Source organism: Stegostoma tigrinum, chromosome 34 (assembly GCF_030684315.1).
Source record: "Stegostoma tigrinum isolate sSteTig4 chromosome 34, sSteTig4.hap1, whole genome shotgun sequence".
Lineage (NCBI taxonomy): Eukaryota > Metazoa > Chordata > Chondrichthyes > Orectolobiformes > Stegostomatidae > Stegostoma > Stegostoma tigrinum.
Window position 1 is genome coordinate 24,340,122 of NC_081387.1, and position 23,556 is coordinate 24,363,677.

The 23,556-nt window shown below is 43.6% G+C and overlaps 1 protein-coding gene across 1 annotated transcript in view; it reads left to right on the forward strand.

Moving 5' to 3' along the window:
* Window positions 1-1,230: 1,230 nt before the first annotated feature.
* The window catches only part of LOC125446453 (proline-rich transmembrane protein 1), a 79,623-nt gene continuing 57,297 nt past the window's right edge, over window positions 1,231-23,556 (forward strand). The window contains exon 1 of the mRNA XM_048520050.2: window positions 1,231-1,493. Coding sequence (XP_048376007.1) covers window positions 1,475-1,493 — 19 coding nt within the window. The 5' untranslated portion in view covers window positions 1,231-1,474. The remainder of the gene's footprint in view (window positions 1,494-23,556) is intronic.

Below are 23,556 nucleotides of genomic sequence, written 5' to 3' on the forward strand. Positions count from 1 at the left end.
CAATCTCACACATACACATACATACACACACACACACACACACAAATCAGACACATCAGAGCTTGTAATCACATGGTCTGTTATTACACACAACCCATTGTTAGCCACTATCAGTCCCCGTTAGCAGCCATTCACTCTCCCAGGCTGATCATTATCCACTCCTTTGTCTGTCTGACTGTCCTTCTCTCTCTCTTTGGGCTCCATCTCCACCTTTCATTTACTCTCCCCTCCACCCCTCTCCCCACCCCATCTTTTGGGTAAAAGAAAACAACTTTTCCTTGGCTTCCACCAGTTCTGGAAGAGGTTAGCTCTGCTTTCTCTCCACAGATGCTATAAGATTGTAAGACATAGATGCATAAATTAGGCCATTCAGTCCATCAAGTCTGGTCCACCATTCAATCATGGCCGATAAGTTTCTCAACCCCATTCTCCTGCTTTGTCCCCGTAACCTTTAATCCCCATGATAATCAAGAACCTATCTATCTCTGTCTTAAATGCACTCAATGGCCTGGGCTCCACAGCAATCTGTGGCAGTGAATTCCATAGATTCACCACTCTCTGGTGAAGAAGTTTCTCCTTATCTCTGTTCTAAAAGGCCTTCCCTTTACACTAAGGCTGTGCCCTTGGGTCCTAGTCTCTCCTACCAAAGGAAGCATCTTCCCAACATCCAATTTGTCCAGGCTATTCAGCATTCTGTAAATTTCAGTTAGCGCCCCCCCATCCTTCTAAACTCCAATGAGTATATCCCACAGTCCTCAAATGATCTCGTATGCTAATATTTCCATTCCTGGGACTATTCTCGTGAACCTCCTCTGAACCTGCTCCAGGGCCAGTACATCCTTCCTGAGAAATGGGGTCCAAAACTGCTCACAATACTTCAAATGTGGCCTGACCAGAGCCTTATAAAGCCTGAGTAGTACATTCCCTGATTTTATATTCAAGCCCTGTCAAAATAAATAAAATGCCAGACCAGCTGAGCTTTTCCAGCAATTTCTGTTTTTGTTTCTGAATTACATCGTCCGCAGTTCTTTCACTTTTTTGTTTGTTTTAATTCTCTCCGGTATGGTTAAAATTTAGAGGTAACTCGAGGGAAAGCGACTTAATGAAAAATGTCAAAAATGAACCCTGACCGCATCTCTTCAATTATGATGAATAGATTGAAAATGTATACTACGGCTTTACAACACTGCAGCCGACTGGCTTTTCCTAACCCCTCAGTATATGTGTCTCTTTCCGAGAAGAGGGTTGCAGGGGATGACTAACTGAGTAGAGAGACAGTTTAGCTTTAAGAGTGATTCCTCCCGCCCCCTTCTCTCACCATCCCTGTTATTATAATTCCCTTCTGTTCTGAGACCCGGCACAGCTGATTTTTTTAGAGAAAGCGGCAGTTTAATTTTTTTTTATTTCTCCGTCGAATAGACAACATCTGGGTCACCTCTCGTTGGAAGCACTATCTGTATTCACCCGCAATAAGATGTCGACAGAAAAACAAGGTATTGTAAAGCGAGGTTGCTGGTGAGATACAGTGAGATGTTTCAACTCCCGTCTGATTATTGCACAGCAACCTTCTGAGGCACGGGCCCTTATTGTTATTTTTTTTATTGTTGTTGTTTTCTTTCCTGGAGATCGGAATATTTTGAAAGAGCTCAGAACTGCACAGCCTTTTTCTGTCTCTATCTTCGCCCCGCACCCGTACTGTTTCGTATTGAATTGCTCCAGTTGCCAGGCAGATATAGGAATAAGCTGAATGCTTGAGGCGATGTTAAAACGAGATCAACACTTCTGGGGAATGGGGGTTTGGTGAGGGCGGGGGGTGGCGTGTGGGGTTGAGGGTGGTTAATGGGGATAAAGTTTGCCTCATATCCCAATTGCATCAACCCCACTCATGATTTTATAACTGCTTTCAAATTCGGGAATGACAATAAGACTGATGGCGCAATCAGATGCAATGATCTTCTGCCACCGTCCAGGGAACTCGTTTTTTTGTCCTCAGGACCATTTGCCATTTGTGTGTTTTTCTTTGTTTTTTTTTTCTGTGGGGTGTGTGTGGGTGTGCTTGTGCTGGGTGTTGGGGGGGGGGGAGTGTGTGATGCAAGAAAGACTCTGGCAGGAGGGGGTGAAGGCGGGAATATTCAAAATGATACATAATTGTAAGGTCGCTGACTAACACTTCAGCAGTAATGTGACTAATTGTAGATTGCTAATGCATGGGCTCCTCACAGGAGGATACCAGCGGTGTTCGATTCTGTTCCATGCACAGAGAAAAGTTACCATGTTCGGTAATTATATCAGGTTCTCTTATCAGTTCACGTGGTCTGTGATGGTCTGTGACATTATTAGCTCCTGAATAATTTTTATACACAAACAAATGTAATTTTTATTTTGTTAAACAGTAAGCTTTGAAGAAAAAAATCTCTCTTTGACTGCTGGTAGTTTGTGAGTGCAGCCGTTTGATTTTTTTTGCATTGTGACATTATGTCACTGTATGTCCCCAGTCTATATTTTGCATGCTTGAACACTGTAATTAAAACCGCCGAGCTCTGAAATTGCTCGCCCTTCCTCTCTCCCTTTGCAATTTGCTGGAGACGATGTTGACTCTGAGGGGGAGAAAAAAAGGAAAAAAAAGAAATTGAATTTATCCCTTCACGGAGACGATGACAATTAAATTAAGGGGAATAAACCTTGTGACAAGGGCGACGTGAATAGTTTGTTGTTGGTGCCCAAGGAGCGTCACTCAAAGGAGAACAGCTTTCTGAAACGTACAGTGCACTGCCTCAAGCCCGCTGTCTGCTTCCTGCTCTGATTTTCCGCTGCTCGTCTGCCCCATTTTCAAAAGGGAGCGAGCATTTGCAATCTGCTTTTGTTGCGGGTTCTTTGAACGGCACTTCGTGCAATGCTCAGTTCCAGCTGCCTCTTCTGACAACCAGGACCCTCCTCAGTTGTACAAATCCAATGCGTCCTCCACCAACAGGATTGTCTCGGGACGCACAGCAGCCAGCCACGCAAGGAGGGGCTCCCACCTTGTGTAGCATCTCGGGAAATTGTATGATGTTAAAAATGCTATATAAATACAAGTTGTTACAACCTAGCCTAGATTATGAATATGTACCAAGTAGTGGTCCTGATGCAGACCCCTTGTGGAACTTCACAGTAATCTCCCCAAGCCTGAAAGACGCTCATTCATCTCTAATCTCTGTTTCCTGTCAGTTAGCCATTGTCATATCCATACCACCATTATCCCTTTTATAACCTGGACTTTAATTGGGCTGACAAGCCTACTCTGTGCTAATCTATAAAATACTTTTTGGGAACACATGCAAACTACATCAATGTATTACTCTCATCAACCTTTTCTGCTACCTGATCAAGAACTCAAACAAACTGGTAACACATAATTTCCATTTTAAAAATGCCTTTCCTTTTAAAATAATCTACATTTGTGCAAATGACAATGATTTTCATTTTTCCAGATTTTCTATTTGGCACTGAACAGTGCCCTTCTCAGAACAGGGTTCACTTACACCAAGTCAGGCCATAGTGTCATATAGGTTTACAGCATTGGAAACAAGTCCTTTGGCTCAACATGTGAATGCAGCCCAGTTTTCACAATTAATCTTGCCCCGTTTTCCTGCATTTGGTGCATATCCCTTCACACCTATCCCATCCATGTGCCTGTCCAGACATTTCTTAAATGATGCAGTAGGTGTATGACGAGTGTTTCTTTTACCTGGCTATTAGTTGATAAAACTCATACCACAGTGCACCACAAATCGGTCAGTATGTTGTACCAAAATAGGAAACTAAACCATGGAGGCAATGGATTTATTGTGGAATTTCCCCCCCCAACTCCCTCCGCCGGCATTACTTCCCGTCTGACTTTCATAGTATGTAGAAGGCAGAGCTGTTAACTGTGATCAAAGTCACTACTGTTGGGATGTATTATTCTGCAGTGGGGCCTATCAGCCTTTAGGCACCCACAACACCAAAGGGATAGTTTCATAAAGAGGTACCCTCTCCTCTCAGTCTTCTCGGGTGCTTTGTGCTGATCTAGGGGTTTGGGATTACTCTTAAAATACTTGCCATTTTTAAGCATATATCACAGACAATGCAGCTGCACATTGCCAAGAGTTTCACCGCAATTGATGGAGCCTGACACCTTTTTAAAAAATGCTGATATTCATGATTGACCTAAAGGAGTTACATGATAGGATTTCATGTTTTAAGAATTTGACTGTAATAATGGACTGAAAACATTGTCTAAACATTATGATGTCACAAACAATGTTGTAACCTGTAGGAAAAAAGCTCATTAATGCCTTTACATGGTCTGTAATATCACATTGTATGTATATTGTACATTACATAACGCTTTCCATGGAATTGCAGTCTTTATAGGAAATAGTTCTAATTCTTACAGCTTCTAATGGGTTTATGACTCCCCATTTCACCAAATCCCATTTTCTGTCTTCAGAGAATTAATGAACTGACAGTGGTAAGGTCCATTCTGATAAATTCTCTTCGCATGCTCAGTAGGCCAAATCTTCTGGAGTTTTTAGATTGCCACAGGATGTGTGCTTCAACCAGTGACTGTCCTTCCTCTTGCATTCTGCCTGGTAACTCATTGAGAACTCACAGCCTTCTCTTCTCCTCTTACCATACCATGTGTTGTCTTTTGTTTCTATGAGGTCTCTCTCTCTCTCTCTTACCCTTTTACTGTCTGAAAATGTGGAGACTATAAGTCTGGCACTGTTAACTCAGCTGCTCCTGCCTTATTTTCAGATGTGAACATTTTGCATTTTGCTCCCAGTGAATCAGAAGTTGGGCCTCCCTTGTATGTTGACCCTGCTCCAACTTGCCATTCCTTGGAAATTCCTCTAAATTGTCCCCTTGAGCATCTTCAGTTTTCTTTGCCTCTATTTGTCTTCAGATGCTTGGGCCCTAAGCTTTGAACTTTCTTCAAATTCTCCCTCTCTCTACCTCTCATTCCACCTTTAGGGCACTTCTAAAAGTCAATCTTTTTAACCAAGATTTGACCACCTGTCCTAATCTTTCATTCTGTTTCTCAATACGAGCATTTATTCCTTAATAGCTCCCGTGAAGTAACTTTGGACAATATGCTGCATTAGACACTCTGGTTATTGTAATACAGTTCATTTTCCATTATCATCCAAGGTGAACCTTGACCACACTGTATCTGCAGACCTTGTGTTGTGCATTTTCACCAACCATACCATTTTGAGATATTTGAGTTCTTGTTGCATTTGAAACTGTTAGTTATAGATTTTGAGGCACTTTGTCAGAATGGAAAACAACCATGGAGCCTCAGTTTGCAGAGGAATGTTACCACAGTCCATTAAATTAAATCTGTTCTGGATGACAGCAGCATGATCCTTTTGTGGCAGTGAATTTATTAGGGGGTAGATGCATGAATGTGAAAGCACACCCTTAGTAAACCCAGAATCCACTGTGAAAAGCTTTGGAGCTCTCAAAAGCCTAACTGTTCAATGTTGGAAATGAACTAGTGTATATTCAGCTTATCTCAAACATTTACCCCATATTTTTCAGGAGTCCTGAGAGAATTCTGTTTCTTTTAAGTGGAAGAATGCTGAACCTAGTATTAAGTAAACATTTTTACTGTGTGGAAACCTGAGATGATTATGCACCATCTCTTGCTATTAGAGTAATTTTGAACAGGTTCCTGTAATCCTGATATCTGAAAATACAGAGTCTGGATCTGTGTGTTTGTTGTGAACCTGGTTGTATTGTATAAGTTTCTGTATGTATGCATGAAAAGTTGTTACATGTGATCAGCAGAAGACACAGGACTATGAGGAGACAGAGAAAAGTTGAAATTCATTTCACAACAAAGATCTAGCATGGTCACTAAGAGCCAAATGCTGTCCTTCCATAATGAAAATTTCAATGGTCTTGTAGAGAGTTTGGGAATTGTGATTCTTGAACATGCTAGATTGTAGAAATCCATGATTCTCGTATGTGCTGGATAATTTTGTTTACAAGTTATAGCAAACTGATTATTATGGGTGGGTTTTCAATTCCTCGCTGTGTCATACACCTGGTATTATGAGGGGGCTGTTCATTATTAAAATCACCTGTTTTTCATTTCTATTGACGTCAATGAAGGTAAATATTGAGGAATTTCTACAGCAGAAAGCAGATGCACAAAGTAGCAGTGTATCACCTCATTACAAATGGAAATAATCCCAAATGGCTGATGGATTGTGGGATTCTGTGGTTACTTTGTGCTAGATTCAAGAACATTGCTTTCTCTACTGGATGGTATAAATTCAAGATTGGGTGTGCGTTCACTCCTGAATTCAACCATCTATGTGTTTCAGATTCTATGATGTGGAGGTGCAGCTGTTGGAGTGAGGTGGACAAGGTCAGAAGTCAGGTTATAGTCCAACAGGTTTATTTGCAATCACTTCACCTGACAAAGGAGCCACACTCAGAAAGCTTGTGATTTCAAATAAACCTGTTGGACTATACCCTGGTGTCATGTGACTTCTGACCTTTTTAGATTCCAGAGCATGGATTGGAGTGCATCCAATTCTAGAACTAATCTTAGTTAGATGGTTTTGTCTTCTCATCAATAGACAGTGCAAGGTTATTATGCCTTTGCAAACAGGATTTGACAACTTGAGACTGAGAAATGGTAACTCTTGGTCCAAAACGTTAATGTCTCTGCGTAGAGGCTGCTCCAAGGGAAGCTGTGGCAATTGGATCAGATCAGAGAGGAAATGTATTTAAAAGATGCATAAACAAGAGCAAGAAACATGTGTTCAATAGGGAAATGTAATGATCAATCCATTTTGGGGCCACAGTCCAAAGATGTGGAGAAGGCCATATAGGATTGAGATGAGGAGAAATTTCTTCATCCAGAGAGTGATGAGCCTGTGGAATTCCCCGCCACAGAAAGTGGTTGAAGCCAAAACATTGAATGTTCTCAAGAAGGAGATAGCTATAGTTAGGGCTAAAAGGATCAAATGGTAGAGTGGGAAAGCAGAGTACTGAGCAGAATGATCGACCATTATCATATTGAATGGTGGCGCAAGTTTGAAGGGCTGAGTTACCTACTCCTGCTCCAATTTTTTCTGTTTCCCTGTGGAAAGCTACTTGAACAAACAAGATGTTTTATGCAGCCAACTCACAAATGATGAACTTATAATGTTACTCCAAAAATGCTAGTTGGAAGGTGATTGGATATATTTACAACTGGCTGACCGGCCACAAATGGGAACTCAATTTGTACAATCTTGCCAACTTTATTTTGAGGACAGTGCCAAAGGTTATCTAAGATTACAGAGAGATCTTGATCGATTGGATCAATGGTCTAAGGAATGACAGGTGCAGTTTAACTTGGATAAATGAAAGGTATTGCATTTTGGTTAAACAAGTGAGGATAGAACTTATACAATTAAAAGTAGGGCTGTAGCTGGTGTTGTAGAACATGAAGACCTAGGGGCTCAGGTTCAAAATTCTTTGAAGTTTGCAATACTTGTAGACAGGGGTGGTTAAGAAAGCATTTAGCATGCTTGCCTCATTGCTCAGACAATTGAGCATACAAATTGAGAAGCCATGTTTAGGTATTATAAGATGTTGATGAGGCCTCTTCTGGAATACTGTGTCCAGTTCTGGGGCCCTGTTATAGGCAAGATATTTTCAAGCTGGAAAGGGTTCAGAAAAGATTTATCAGGACATTGTTAAGAATGGAAGTTTTTAGTTACAGGGGCAGGTGGAACGTATGAGGTTAAAGGATGACCTTATAGAGGTTTTTAAAATCACAAGGAGCGTAGCTAAGCTAAATGATAGGTGTCTTTTTCCTATGCCCCCAACACTAGGGAGTGTATCTTTAAGGTGAGATAAGAAAGATTTAAAAAGGACACAGGGAGTAACTTTATTACACAGAGAGTGGTTTGCGTGTGGAATGAACTTCCAGAGGAAGTGGCAGATGTAGGTACAGTTACAGTGTTTAAAAGACATTTGGGTAAGTACGTGAATTGAAATGTTCAGAGGGATAGGAGCCAGGAGCAGTCAGGTGGGACTAGTTTAGTTTGGGACTTTGGTCAGCATGGACTGGTTGGACCAAAGGGTCTGTTTCTATGTTGTAAAGCTCTATGACTGTTGACAAGCCTGGCTTCAAGCCCCTCTAAAAGACTATTTGTGAGTTTCGGCTTCATCAGAACAAAGATGGCAAATAAAACCACAGCCTTCTCAGATCTCTGTGCCTCTCCATTTCTGACTTTTTGTTTATCCCTAAGTGCTCCACCAATGACAGCTGTATTTTCAACTGCTTCAACCTTACATTCTGACATTGTCTACCTGACTGCACCCCCCCCGCCGTGTCTCTCTCTCTCTCTCTCTCTATCTAAGTCTCTCCTCCTTTAAGATGCTCCGTAAAAGCTGCCTCTTTGACCATGTTTTTGCCCACTATCCTTATACCCTCTTTTGTGGCATTAAATCAAATTTTGACTGACAATATTCCTACAAAGTGATTAGGGAAATTTTGCTCTGTTAAAAGCTCCATTTGAACACAAGTTGTTGTAGCCATCAATCCTGTCTCATGCTGTTGATTGCTGAAAACTCAAATGGTTTGGGAATGCAGCTAAGGCACTATAGGGGAGGTCAATAAATGTAGTGATGTGAGTACAAACATGTGAAATCGGAGCAAGAGTAGGCCACACAACTTCAAAACCTGCTGTTTCATGCCTGCCTACACTTCTCTGAACGTCACTGAGAGTGTCGCGATATCCCAAGGACTGCAGTGGTTCAAGAAGACAGCCAAAGACCACCTGTCCAAGACAGTTAAGGATAGGCAGTACATAGAGTCATAGAACTGTACAGCACTGAAACAGGCCCTTCAGTCCAACTCATGCTGACTGGGCCAGGTATCCTAAATTAATCTAGTCTCATTTGCCAGCATTTGGCCCATATCCCTATAAAGCATTCTTATTTGTGTACCCATCCACATACCTTTTAAATGTTGTAGTTTAACCAGACCCCATCACTTCCTCTGGCAGCTCACCACCTTCTGTGTGACAATATTGTCCCTTAAGTCCCTTTTATATCTTTCCCCTCTCAGCTTAAACCTATGCCCCTCTAATTTTGGACTCCCGCACCCTGGAGAAAATCCCTTGGCTATGCACTCTAACCATTCCCCTCATGGTTTTATAAATCTTTATAAGGTCACCCCTCAACCTCTGTCACTCCAGGGAAAATAGCCCCAGTCTGTTCAGCTTCTCCTCACAGCTCAAATACTCCAACCTCGGCAACATCCTTGTAAATCTTTTCTGAATCCTTTCAAGTTTAACGACATCCTTCCTATGGCAGGGAAACCAGAATCGAATGTGTATTCCAAAATGAACCTAACCAATGACCTGGACAGCTGCAGCATGACCTCCGACCTCCTATATTCAATGCACTGACCTATAAGGTAAGCATACCAAATGCCTTATTCACTATAATAAGATAATAAAGTGTGAAGCTGGATGAACACAGCAGGCCAAGCAGCATCTCAGGAGCACAAAAGCTGACGTTTCGGGCCTAGACCCTTCATCAGAGAGGATGAAGCCAGAGAGGGAGCCTTACTCACTATGCTGCCTGCCTGTGACTCCACCTTCAAGGAACTGTGAACCTGCATTCCAAGGTCTGTTCGTTCAGCAACACTCACCAGGACCCTACCATTAAGTGTATACGTCCTGTCTTGATTTGCCATACCAAAATGCAGCATCTGACATTTACCTAAATTAAACTCCATCTGATCAAGGTCCTGTTGTACTTTGCAATAAATGACTTCATTGAGCACTACGCAACCAATTTTGGTGTCATCTGAAAACTTACTAGTCATTCTTTCTATGCTCACATCCAAACAATTTATATAGATAACAAAAAACAGTGGACCTAGCATCAAACCTTGTGGCACACTGATGTCACAGGCCTCCAGTCTGAAAAATGACCCTCCACCACCACTCTGTCTCCTACCTTCTAGCCAATTTTATATCCAAATGGCTAGCTCTCCCTGGATTCCATGTGATTTGACCTTGCCAATCATGCTAATCTAATCCAGGGATCCCATGAGTGAACAAAATAAAGTACTTTGGAAGTGATTTGATCAATGGCCTGTTTAACTGAAACATAACCTCCCTGTTGTTGCATTTAATTCATCTCACAATAAACAAGAATGTTCTATTAGCCTTCCTCATCATTTGCTAGTCCTGCTTCTTAACATTCTGTGATTCATGCACTGGAAAAAGGTAATGATCCTGTCAACCTGCTTCACTCGTCTTGCCATGTTCAATGTTCCCATTTCAAAATGATGCAACTCTTTTGAGTGTCATTAAACAGCTGGAGAACTGAGTTATTATTTTGAAAGAAAAACTGCAGCTGATACTGCGAAGCTGAAATAAACACGAGTATTGCGGTAGTGAAGCTGATGGCAGGAAAGCAGTTATATTAAAGGACGAGACGTCAAGAGGCATCATCTAATGTTTTGAGGGCTTCAGTTCAAATCCCACTATCGCAGAATCTAAATTCAATAAATGAGCTAAAAACTTAAATAAGAAGCTAGACTCAGCAATCATGACAATCAAAATGCCAGATTATGATAAAAATGCCAGTTTCACTGATGTCCTTTGGCAAGGAAAATTTTCCAGTGTTATTACGCATATGATTCCAGACCCAGAGCACTGTGGTGGTCACGTACCCAGCCTTTGCAATGGTCTCTCAAGCTGCAGAATTGTACCCATACTGCTGTGCCAGGGGTTAAAAAGGCAACTCACCACCAGCTAGAGGATGTGGATGGGCAATAAGTGTTGGTTCTACCAACACAATGAATGAAACATATTAAAATTACTCAGCTGCCTGCAGGATCTGTGCCGTATGGTAACATCACTGGATTAGCATCTAGATAGCATCTAGAGGCCCAGGCCAATTCTCTGAGTACAAGAGTTCAAATCCCACCATGACAGCTGGTAGAATTTCAATTTGATTTGCAAAATATGGAAATGTCAGCTAGTGTTAGGAGTGTTGGCCACGTTCGGGTTATTTAGCTAAGGAAATCTATTCTCCTTATCTAGTCTGGTTTACATGTGACTCCAGACCTGCACCATTGTACTTCAGTCTCAACTATCCTTTGAAATGGCCCAGCAAGTCTCTCAGTTTGATGATCACTTCCTAGAAGGAAACAAACTTTTGAAGTTTTTTTTGTTGTAATGTTAAGCCAACACAAGTTAAAAAAAACTTCTTAAGGCTACTTTGAGCCAAAGTTCTATAAAACTGAAAACGTGAGAACAAAAAGAAGCCATTCAGCCCCTCTAACACTTTTCCCCCATTCCCATAGATTATGGCTGCTCTGTATCACAACTCCCTTTTACCTGTCCTTGCTCCATGCACGCCCACATCACAAACATCCACCAGTGTTAGATTTGATAGCTTTGTCTATGTCCCTCAGTACCTATATGCCGTGTCTACTATCTTTTGGGGGAAAATATTCCCAGTTTTCACTATATTTTGCACATAAAGGTGGAGGACTTGGACAATCCCTGGGGAAATTTAGGGCCGTTACTGGCAACAAAACCCAAAACATTCACTCTGATCCTTCCTTCTTCCTCTGCTGTTTCATGTTCCTTCTTCTCCCCATTTTTTTTTAATCTCAGTCTCTCATTTTCTTTCACCATTGCTTCCTACAAATAACACACTTTTCTGATTTCCCTTGACTGCGTCAAACATTCATTTCCCAATAATATTCTGATATAAATTATTTATTACTTTGTTCTGACGTCATCCATACATATACCACAAACCTACATGGAACCAGGCTCAACTATTTCATCCGCACAGGTTCATAATTCTCACTGGCCGGTAACCGCAAGCTCAGCTCCCATTGTAGTCACTGTGGGATGAATTAAAGGCATGTAAACACAGTAACAGAGGTGGCATTTCATACATATTTCAATTGTTACTTAGTGAGCAGAGTGATCGAGCGACCTTTTATTGTTATTCTGTGCATTGATGGGATTTGTGTTAGAGAGCAAAGCATTGGTTTTAACTCCCAAAAGGATATGGTGGAGTAGGAGAGAAAAAGACGCTCCAGTTTAACACAGCTCAGCAGTATCCCCATTAATGAATCCAGAGATGAATCAGTCTGAATACACGGTGGTGAAGTTCGGACTGGAGATTGATGGCGAGGCTGGGAAGTCAGATTGATTTTCATTTAAAAGAATGGTGAAGCTAATGTTAAACACGAGCACAGGGGTAGGTAAACTCCAGGGAACAAAAGGCAGCAAGATAAGTCCAACTTTTAAATCAGAAACAAAGCCCAATTGCACTTGCCCGTTCTATTTATTATTTGTAGCTTAGCCCACCCACTATAATGTCAGGTATGGGGGGCATTGAAGAGGCTCTTGTCTTTGTGTTGGAAAATTGAAAGTGTAAGTCTCACTTCTGAAAGTTGCAAGCTGTAAGAGAAGCTGATGCTCGCAGTGCAATACAGTAGGAGTGCTGTTCTGCTGGAGGCGCCATGTATATGATTAACACATTCAATCAAGATGCACTTGCCTTCTCAGATGAAGGTGCAGCTAAAGGATATTCTGCCGGAAGCAAAGGACAAAGGAAATGCATATAATTGAACAAAGAATGAGGTAACAACTGATGGTTGACAGAACAAAGACACTGATTAAATAGACAGCAGAGGTCAGGACATAACTCAAAGAAACAATTAAAGAGGCAAAGAGGAACTGTAAAATTCAATTATTAAGAAACGTAAATATAACAGCAAGATACTTTGCAGACACATCAATAAAAAATAGGACAGTTATGATAGGAATAGGACTGTAAAGCATGTGACAGGGCATTAACACAGCTAATGATAAAGTTGCCTCCCAGTCGCAAACCATTCCCACTCCCCCTCCCATTCTCTTGATGACATGTCCATCATGGGTCTCCTGCACTGCCACAATGATGCCACCCGAAGGATGCAGGAACAGCAACTCATATTCCGCCTGGGAACCCTGCAGCCATATGGTATCAATGTGGACTTCACCAGTTTCAAAATCTCCCCTTCCCCTACTGCATCCCTAAACCAGCCCAGTTCATCCCCTCCCCCCACTGCACCACACAACCAGCCCAGCTCTTCCCCCCCACCCACTGCATCCCAAAACCAGTCCAACCTGTCTCTGCCTCCCTAACCGGTTCTTCCTCTCACCCATCCCTTCCTCCCACCCCAAGCCGCACCCCCATCTACGTACTCACCTCATCCCACCTCCTTGACCTGTCCGTCTTCCCTGGACTGACCTATCCCCTCCCTACCTCCCCACCTACACTCTCTCCACCTATCTTCTTTACTCTCCATCTTCGGTCCGCCTCCCCCTCTCTCCCTATTTATTCCAGAACTCTCACCCCATCCCCCTCTCTGATGAAGGGTCTAGGCCCGAAACATCAGCTTTTGTGCTCCTGAGATGCTGCTTGGCCTGCTGTGTTCATCCAGCCTCACATTTCATTATCTTGGAATCTCCAGCATCTGCAGTTCCCATTATCTCTAATGATAAAGTTCATTCATTTTTAACAGTGACTGAGAGAGGCCATTTCCATTGCGTCGCTTCTTCCCTGGAATTCTACAACCTTCTCTCAGTCCAGATGGCAAAGTTGTCCACCCATTCAATTTTTCTTCTTCCTTTTCTGTCTTTACTTTCAATTTCTCCAACTCTACCAGAGCTGGTGTCTTGGTCTGTTGTTTCCAGTGAAAGCTCTTTTGAGTGTTAAACTTTAAGCACTTTGGTGAATTAATAGTTAAGCTCACACAAAAAAGAACAAGATTGCAAAGAAGACTGATGTAATTTGAATATAGATTGCTGAGAAAGGCATTGTAATTCCAAAGCTCTTCTGTACAAAAGTACTGATGTGACTTCCTGGAAAAGTTGTAGCCGCTGAATTTTGTTTTTTTCAGCCAGTCAGTTAGATTCCAAGAAAAGTCATTTTCAGGGACTCCTCCGGAGTGGTAAAGAAGGCTTTTCGTGGGTTTTCAGCTCACATACTTTGCTGAGAGGATTTGCAAAGGAAGAAGGCAATAGGCTGTTGCATTTCAAGCATGTCAAATTCTCACTCACCAAGGTTAAATATCTTATCTCACTTCCAAAATGAGCCTTGGGAACTCTCTGTGACCATTCTCCAGACTACATGATTCCATCCCCCGTGCCCGCAGCTTGCAGGTGCAACATTGTTGATGCTGTACCCAGTGTCTTTTCCTCAGCAACGTGCTCTTTGTTTAAAAGTTCAAGACATATTTTTATTGATCCACACAATCTTTAAAAAGCAATAATTGGATCACTTATCTTTGTACAATGTACTTAGAAATGACTTTGAAACAGAGATGGCTGAAATATTAAATAATTATTTGGTAATTTCTGGAGAGACAGACTACTGACATGAATGTTGAAACAAGCATATTTTAAAAGGAAAAGTTGTTCAATGAAATGAACAAAGAAGATCGCCAAACTTCAAAGAAATTTGGGGAGACGTAGCAGAGACATCACTACACATATTTAATATTAAATAGCTTGTTAGAAAGGAGGAAGTGCCTGGGGGCTGATAGATATATCTATTTAATCCCTCTAATTAAGAAGTGGGATAGAACATGTCCAGGGAATTATTGACCAGACACTTTTACATCAGTGGTAGAAGAAAAATAATGAAATTCTTAATAAAGGAGACAACAAAATATCACGTGTTTCTTTCATTTATTTATGGAATTTGGGTATTGCTGCCAAGTCTAATTAGTAAGTTTGTGGACAATATAAAGATTGGTGGAATTCAGGAAACTGAGGAGGATTATCAGAGGATACAGTAGGCTATAGATCAGTTGGAGACATAAGTGGAAAAATGGCAAATGGAGTTTAACCCAAAAACCTGTGAGGTGGAGGGTCAAGTAAAGATGGGAATTATACAGTGAATGGCAAAACCCTTAGGAGTACTGATATGTAGAGGGATTTGGGTGTGCAGGTCCACAGGTCACTGAAGATGGCAGCACAATTAGATAAGGTAGTAAAAAAGGCTTATAGCATGCTTAAGAGCACAAAAGCTGATGTTTCGGGCCTAGACCCCTCATCAGAGAGGGGGATGGGGTGAGGGTTCTGGAATAAATAGGGAGAGGGGGAGGCAGACCGAAGATGGAGAGAAAAGAAGATAGGTGGAGAGGAGAGTATAGGTCGGGAGGTAGGGAGGGGATAGGTCAGTCCAGGGAAGACGGACAGGTCAAGGAGGTGGGATGAGGTTAGTAGGTAGGAGATGGAGGTGCGGCTTGGGGTGGGAGGAAGGGATGGGTGACTTCCTCCCGCCCCAAGCCGCACCTCCATCTCCTACCTACTAACCTCATCCCACCTCCCTGACCTGTCCGTCTTCCCTGGACTGACCTATCCCCTCCCTGCCTCCCCACCTATACTCTCCTCTCCACCTATCTTCTATTCTCTCCATCTTTGGTCTGCCTCCCCCCTCTCCCTATTTATTCCAGAACCCTCACCCCATCCCCCTCTCTGATGAAGGGTCTAGGCCCGAAACGTCAGCTTTTGTGCTCCTGAGATGCTGCTGGGCCTGCTGTGTTCATCCAGCCTCACATTTCATTATCTTGGATTCTCCAGCATCTGCAATTCCCATTATTACTTATAGCATGCTTGCCTTCATTCAACGGGGCAGTGTGTATGAGGATAGACAAGTTATGCTGCAGCTTTAGAGAAGTTCAGTCTGGCCACACACTTGGAATATTGTGTACCAGCCTGCTCACCACACTACTAGAAGGATGTGGAAACTTTGGAGACTGTACAGAAAAGGATATGGCCTGGTATGGGGGGAGTTTTGGCATGCAGAAATGTTGGATAGACTGAGTTTGTTTTCATTGAAACACAGGAGATTGAGGGAACCTGAAAGAAGTTTATAAGATTGTGAATGGCTTGGAAAGAGTGGAAAGTCTGAGGCTCTTTCCCAGGGCAGAGGAGTAAATTACTAAGCCTCACAAGTTCAAGGTGCAGGGGGAGGGAAAAATGTGCTGGACTTCCCGACCCAGGACAGGTCTAATGGCTTCCCGCTGGATCCTTGAGGACACTGACTTGACCCTGACCCAGAATGGGATTGGCCCCAAGAGCTATGTGATCCAGTGGAGGTCTGACCGACCCGAGACTGGCAGTTGTGAAATCTTGAGGTAGGCCAATTGGAATAGGCCTGGGTCCTCGATCCCCGAGCTTCCGTACCCTGTGGAGGCCCGGCCAGACGAGGCCCGAGTCACTCAGTTGTGGGAGACGAAGTCTTGCTCCGCCTGAACCCGGGACTACAAAAATTCCACCACTGTGACCTGTCCCTGAGGAGACCAGGCCAGCTCAGGCCCAATCTACACCCTTGCCGGCTCCGGCACTGGTGAAGGCCCAGCCCAACAGGATCCAACTCACTAGCATGCAGGAGCAGCAGACTCGCACCACCGGATCCCAGAACCATCCGCGAAAATGTGCGGTCCTGAAGGTGAGGTTGAAACAATGCAGTTTCAAGATCACCCTCTCGACAACATACTCCCTGCAAATGTTCAGGCTATTGAAAACAAAATGGATGAACTCAGGTCTCGACTTACCTTCCAGGGGGAACAGAGAGACTTTTGTGTGCTCTGTTTCATGGACATTTAGCTCACCATTCCCAATTGTGCCCTACACATTGACGGGTTCTCTATACATTGCGTAGACTGCACGGTGCCCTCGAGTAACAGTGAAAGGCAGTGGGATCTGCTTCCTGAACAAACTTCCTGGTGCTTGGATGTAGCAAGCCTGGCAAGCCATTGCTACCCTGGCCTAGAATACCTTACACTAAAATGCTGTCCCTACTACCTACTACAAGAGCTCACTCCCGCCATCCTGACAACAAGTCTACGTACCTCATCATGAAGATGTGAAGTAAGCCACAGACTCTCCAGAGACAAAATTCCATGAAGGCCTATTCTTTATGGCCAGCAACTTCAATGAAACTGACCACAAGAGAATGCTGCCAAAGTACCACCAACACATCTCCTGCCCGACCAGAGGACCACTGGACCACTGCTACACAGCCATTAAAGATGTCTACCATTCCATCCCCTGCTCATACTTCGGAAGATTAGTGCATAGTGCTGCGTTCCTCCTCTTAGCTTATAAGCAGGAGCTGAAATGGGATGATCCTTCACAAAAGGAAACACAGTGCTGGTCCGAGGCTGTGGAAGACCATCTCTGGGATTGCTTGGAATCGGCGTGCTGGATCGTGTTCAAGTTTTCAGGAGAAAACCTAGATGATTATGCCACCACCGTCGCAACCTCATTAGGAAATGTGTGGAGGGCTGCATATATAAAATGCCAATCCGTGTATTCCCCAACCATAACCCTTGGGTGAATCAGCAAATCCACTCCATACTCAAGACCAGACATACATTTGAGTCTAATGATCCGGACCAAGACAAGAAATCCAGATATGATCTCTGCAAAACCTTCGGAGATGCTAAGAGGCAGTACTGAACACTGTTAGAGGCCCAAACCAATCATACAGACACCTGACAGCTGTGGCAAGGCCTAAATGACATTGCAGGATACAAAATGAAGCAGGGCAAGATAGCGGACAAAGACACATCCCTCCCTGATGTGCTCAGTGCTTTCTATGCTCAGTTTGAGCAGAATACTAGTGGCGCAGTGCCACCTGCCCCGACTGCCCCAGACAGACCTGTTCCCTGCCTCATTGCTGTAGATGTCAGATTGGTTTTCCCGGGAGTCAACCCAAGAAAAGTGACAGGCCTGGACCGTGTCCCCAGCTGAGTGCTCAGATCCTGTGCAGACCAATTGGCACAGGTATTCACTGACATTTTCGACCTTTCACTCCTACAAACCAAAGTCTCCACCTGCACCAAGAAGGCCACATTCAACCTTGAACTTCATGACTACTGCCTAGTGGCTTTGACCTCAATAGTCGTGAAGTCTTTGAGAGGCTGGTCATGGCCTACAATAACTCCAATCTCCCAACCAGCCTTGACCCTCTACAATTTGCCTACTGATGTAACAGGCCCACAGTGGGGGCCGTATCTCTTGCCCTGCACTTGTCCCTGGAACATCTGGATATCAAAGGCACCTCCGTCAGACTTTTGCCCATTGACTATAGCTCTGCCTTCAATGTCATTATCCCCACCTGACTGATCTTAAAACGCTGTACTTTTGTCTCGGCTCTGCCCTCTGCAACTGGATCCTCAGCTTTCCGACCCACAGACCACAATTCGTGCAGATAGACAACTGCACCTCCTTCACAATAACACTCAATACTGGAGCCCCCCAAAGCTATGCCCTCAGTCCCTTACTGTACTCCCTGGACATCCATGACTGTGTAGCCAAATTCCAAATGAAACCCATCTCCAAGTTTATTGATGACACACACCGTAACAGGCCAGATACCTAACAATGATGAGTCAAAATACAGAAGGGAGCTAGAGGGCTTGCTGCCATGATGCAATGAGAACAGCTCGTCCCCACCTCCCTAACCTGTTCTTCCTCTCACCTATCCCCTCCTCCCACCTCAAGCCGCACCTCTATTTCCCACCTACTAGCCTCATCCCACCTCCTTGACCTGTCCGTCCTCCCCGGACTGACCTATCCCCTCCCTACCTCCCCACCTCTACTCTCCTCTCCATCTATCTTCTCCTCTATCCATCTTCGGTCTGCCTCCCCCCTCTCTCCCTATTTATTTCAGAACCCTCTCCCCATCCCCCTTTCTGATGACGGCTCCAGGCCTGAAACATTAGCTTTTGTGCTCCTGAGATGCTGCTTGGCCTGCTGCGTTCATCAGCTTCATACTTTGTTATCTTGGATTCTCCAGCATCTGCAGTTCCCATTATCTCTGAGCTTGTAGACACTTGAGTTTAGAAGGATGAGAGGGGATCTGATTGAGACGTATAAGATTATTAAGGGATTGGACACTCTGAAGGCAGGGAGCATGGTTCCGCTGATGGGTGAGTCCAGAACCAGAGGGCATATTTAAAAATAAGGGGTAGGCCATTTAGAACAGAGTTGAGGAGAAACGTCTTCACCCAGAAAGTGGTGGATATATGGAATTCTCTGCCCCAGAGGCAGTGGAGGCCAAGTCTCTGGATATTTTCAAGAAAGAGATGGATACAGCTCTTAAAGATAAAGATAGGAATCAGGGGTTATGGGGATAAGGCAGGAACAGGATACTGATTGTGGATGATCAGGCATGATCATAATGAATGCTGGAGCTGGCTCAAAGGGCCGAATGGCCTACTCCTGCACCTATTGTCTATTGTCTACTGCCTATTATTGAACCCTGGTAATGATCTCCTATAATCACTTCTGTCAAGCAGAAGATACAGAAGCCTGAGCACATACACCAGCAGGTTCAAGAATAGCTCGTCCCGACAATTGTTATTGGGATCTTTGAAGATGTAGTTTGTTCAGGAATCATTAAGGATACAGAGGCTTTTCAGGATAATAAAAACAAAGTTGCTGGAAAAGCTCAGCAGGTCTGGCAGCATCTGTGGAGGAGAAAATAGAGTTAACGTTTCAGGTCAGAGGAAGGGTCACAGGACCCGAAAGTTAACTTTGTTTTCTCCTCCACAGATGCTGACAGACCTGCTGAGCTTTTCTAGCAACTTTGTTTTTATTCCTGAGTTATAGCTTCCACAGTTTTTTTGGTTCTTTTCAGGACAATGACTGATTAGTGTTTCCCTTGTCACACTAGACCTTGCAAAATGTTTTTTTTTCAGAAAGCAAGTGGATGGTCTGAAAACTTCACCCCTACCAGCCATAAACCCTATATAAACAGGAGACATCAGGTACATGGGAACACCACTATCACCAAGACACACACCATTCTGACTTGGAAATTTATCACTGTTCCTTCAGTGTTGCTGGGTCAAAGTTCTCCAACTCCCTTCATAGCAACACCCCTTGACCTAGCAGTGTAAGGGACAATATTATCACTATTGTCACGAGGGCAATTAAGGAAAGGCAACAAATGCCGACCTCGCTGATAATGCCACCCATGATTCCCAAGTCTTGTGAAAGAATAAAATCAAACCACCAGCATAATCTTGTGATCAGAGATAATGGGAACTGCAGATGCTGGAGAATCCAAGATAACAAAGTGTGAATTTGGATGAACACAGCAGGCCAAGCAGCATCTCAGGAGCACAAAAGCTGACGTTTCAGGCCTAGACCCTTCATCAGAGAGGGGGATGGGGAGAGGGTTCTGAAATAAATAGGGAGAGAGGGGGAGGCGGACCGAAGATGGATAGAGGAGAAGATAGGTGGAGAGGCTCACCTATTCCCTCCTCCCACCTCAAGCCGCACCTCTATTTCCCACCTACTAACCTCATCCTGCCTCCTTGATCTGTCCGTCCTCCCTAGGCTGACCTACCCCCTCCCCACCTCCCCACCTATACTCTCCTCTCCCTATAGGTGGGGAGGTGGGGAGGGGATAGGCCAGCCCAGGGAGGACGGACAGGTCAAGGAGGCGGGATGAGGTTAGTAGGTGGGAAATAGAGGTGCCGCTTGAGGTGGGAGGAGGGAATAGGTGAGCCTCTCCACCTATCTTCTCCTCTATCCATCTTCGGTCCGCCTCCCCCTCTCTCCCTATTTATTTCGGAACCCTCTCCTCATCCCCTGTGTGTTGGCCTGCTGTGTTCATCCAGCTTCACACTCTGTTAACCAGCATAATCTAGGCTGTTTCTGTTAATGTATCCTGTGATATCTTATCCAAAAGTTTTATTCTAGACTGGAATGGGGTGGCACAGTGGCTCAGTGATTAGCATTGCTGTCTCACAGCATTAGGTACCCAGGTTTGAATCCACCATCAGGCAACTGTGTGGAGTTTGCACATTCTCCCCATGTGTGTGTATGTTTCCTCTGGTTTCCCCCTACAGTCCAAAGATGTGTGAGTTAGGTGGATTGGCCATGCTAAATAGTACATAACGTCTAGAGATGTACAGGCTAGGTGGATTAGCCATGGGAAATAAAGCTTTATGTGGTTGGTGCCAGTGGGATCTGGGTTGGATACTCTTCAGAGGTTTGGTGTGACCTTGATGGGCTGAATAGCCTGTTAGCCTGTTTCCAAACTGTAGTGATTCTATGAAGAAAACAGGATTTCAGTCAATGTCCTGGTTAATACTAATCCCACAACTAACATCAATGAAAGTGGGTTATATAGGCATTAACATACATTCAATAATTGGTCTTTGTCTCTCTCCATTTGCGGGAGCTGTGTTTCCTGCAATACTACTGTGATTGCATTTAAAAATCAGCTGTAAATTGCTCTAGATTTGGAGGCCATGGAAGACATGCTCATCTTTTCTTTTCATCTGATGCACTGTGGCATAAGGTGATAGGTTAGGGTAATTCAAGACTGAGGTGAGCAGGAATTTCTTCTCACTGAGAGTCATGAGTCCTTGGAATGCCTTGCCTCAGGAAGCTGCGTGGGAAGAGATCTTGCGTCTATGTAAGGCTGAGATAGATTCTTGATGATGAGAGGAATCAAGGGTTATTGGGAAACAACAGGAAAGTGGATGTAAGGAGTGTCAGAGATAATGGGAACTACAGATGCTGGAGAGTCCAAGATAGCAAAGTGTTAAGCCGGTTGAACACAGCAGGCCAAGCAGCATCTCAGGAGCACAAAAGCTGCCTAGACCCTTCCTCAGAGAGATCATCTCTGATGAAGGGTCTAGGCCCGAAATGTCAGCTTTGGTGGTCCTGAGATGCTGCTTGGCCTGTTGTGTTCATCCAGCTTTACACTTTGTTACGTGAGGAGTGTCAGCTTGGCACTGTTTCTATCGAATAGCAGTGCAAGCTTGAAGGGCTGAATGGTCTACTCCTGTTCCTATTCCTTATGATCTCATGGGTTGCTGCTGTCTGATTGGCACATGTTGACCTTGTCATTTCAGCTGCATTGGGACGGCTGGTGGTTCAGGCAATCAGTGGAGAAATTTCTTCTTCACTCTTATGATTATAAGCAGAGCCGTAATTTTGAAGGTCAGTTTAAGGAATACATAATTTGTGTGCTCACATTGCCCACTTCTGCCCTGTAGGTTCTGCAATTGAACATAGACGAGCAAAGAGTGAAGGTCAATGATGGCATGGGAAATGGTCATTTGGACTCTGACCATTCCAAAATGTGACACTTGAATATCACGGTCACAACGAGCTTCGGGATAAGTTGTATTACGAAGACCCATCTTGGCAAAATAACTTAAAAGAAATTATCGCAGCTCTGAAGCAAATCAGTTGCATTTCAAGAACACAGTTTTAAGACTTGTAGTTAAAAAGAAATCTGGGCCTTTAAGTTGATGATCTCGGCTTTTCACTGTGAATGTCGCAGCGGGTGGATGACTGTTGCCAGATGGTCTCCTGTTCCCATTTGGAAATGTTCCGAGGAATTGAATGAAATTCTGCTGACTGAGAATACTGTCAGAAATGGCAAGGCTGTGAAAGGGAGAGATATGTGGATGTAGGCATCTTCCATTTATTCAGTTGTTAAAATATAACCAAACATGATCTGAAGGAATGGGTGGAGCAGGCTTGAGGGGCTGAAAGGCTTCCTCATGCTCTTGGGACTCAGTAGCTATACAGGGTTTTTAAAATGCAGTTAAAGTCATGACAAAAACCTGCTGTTTTAGTTGTTCACGCACAGCATCGTTGGTCACTAGTTCAGGACCTGGGCACATGGTTTTAGATGTTCACCACAGTTGCTCCGTAGCCTTGGGTCACCCATCACTGAAACACAGCCACACACTTATTGAAGCAATACACCATTGGTCAAGATGAAGCACAAATATCACACAAGATACATTTATTCCTCAGGAAAGTTATTAAACATTTGAAATGTTATTTTTCCATCATTTTATAAATTCTCTTTAATGTAGGTGGTTACTTTATTCATCCATGCAATAACTTTTTTTCCTCAGCCATGAAAAACTGGGTTTCCCAGTAAGAATGGCTGGGGAGCTTTAGCTGTTGTTTTTGTGACATAAATTTAGTCCAAATATGGTATTTTTATGCATAGTACAAGTAACTCAAGTATGTTCTTAAACATTTAGCACGATTACTTGTGCAATTCTGCCATCTCTCTCGTTAACCAAAGTTTCGAATTTTGAGAGGAGTCTGTTAGAGACCCCACATCCCAGTGCAACTTTTGTCCAGCATTTGTAAATGGCATGATTATTGTTTGTCAAGATGCACAAGGCACCTACTTCATCACTCCAATTCTCCATCCGGGCATAGAAACTGAAAAACCTAGGAAGATTTGCAGCACTGAAGAAAGCCATTTGGTCCAACATGTTGGCATTGGCTGAAAAAAAACTATCCAGTCTAATCCATTCCTTCAGCTTTTGGGTATCCTGCTATGGTCCACAACACCTCGAGTGCATATCGATAATTGTTTTAAGTGCAGAGAGTTTTTGCTTCTGCTAAACTTTCACATAATGAGTTCCTGATAATCATCACCATTAGACTAAAACAGTTCTCAACTTCTCTCTAATCCAATCACTCTAAA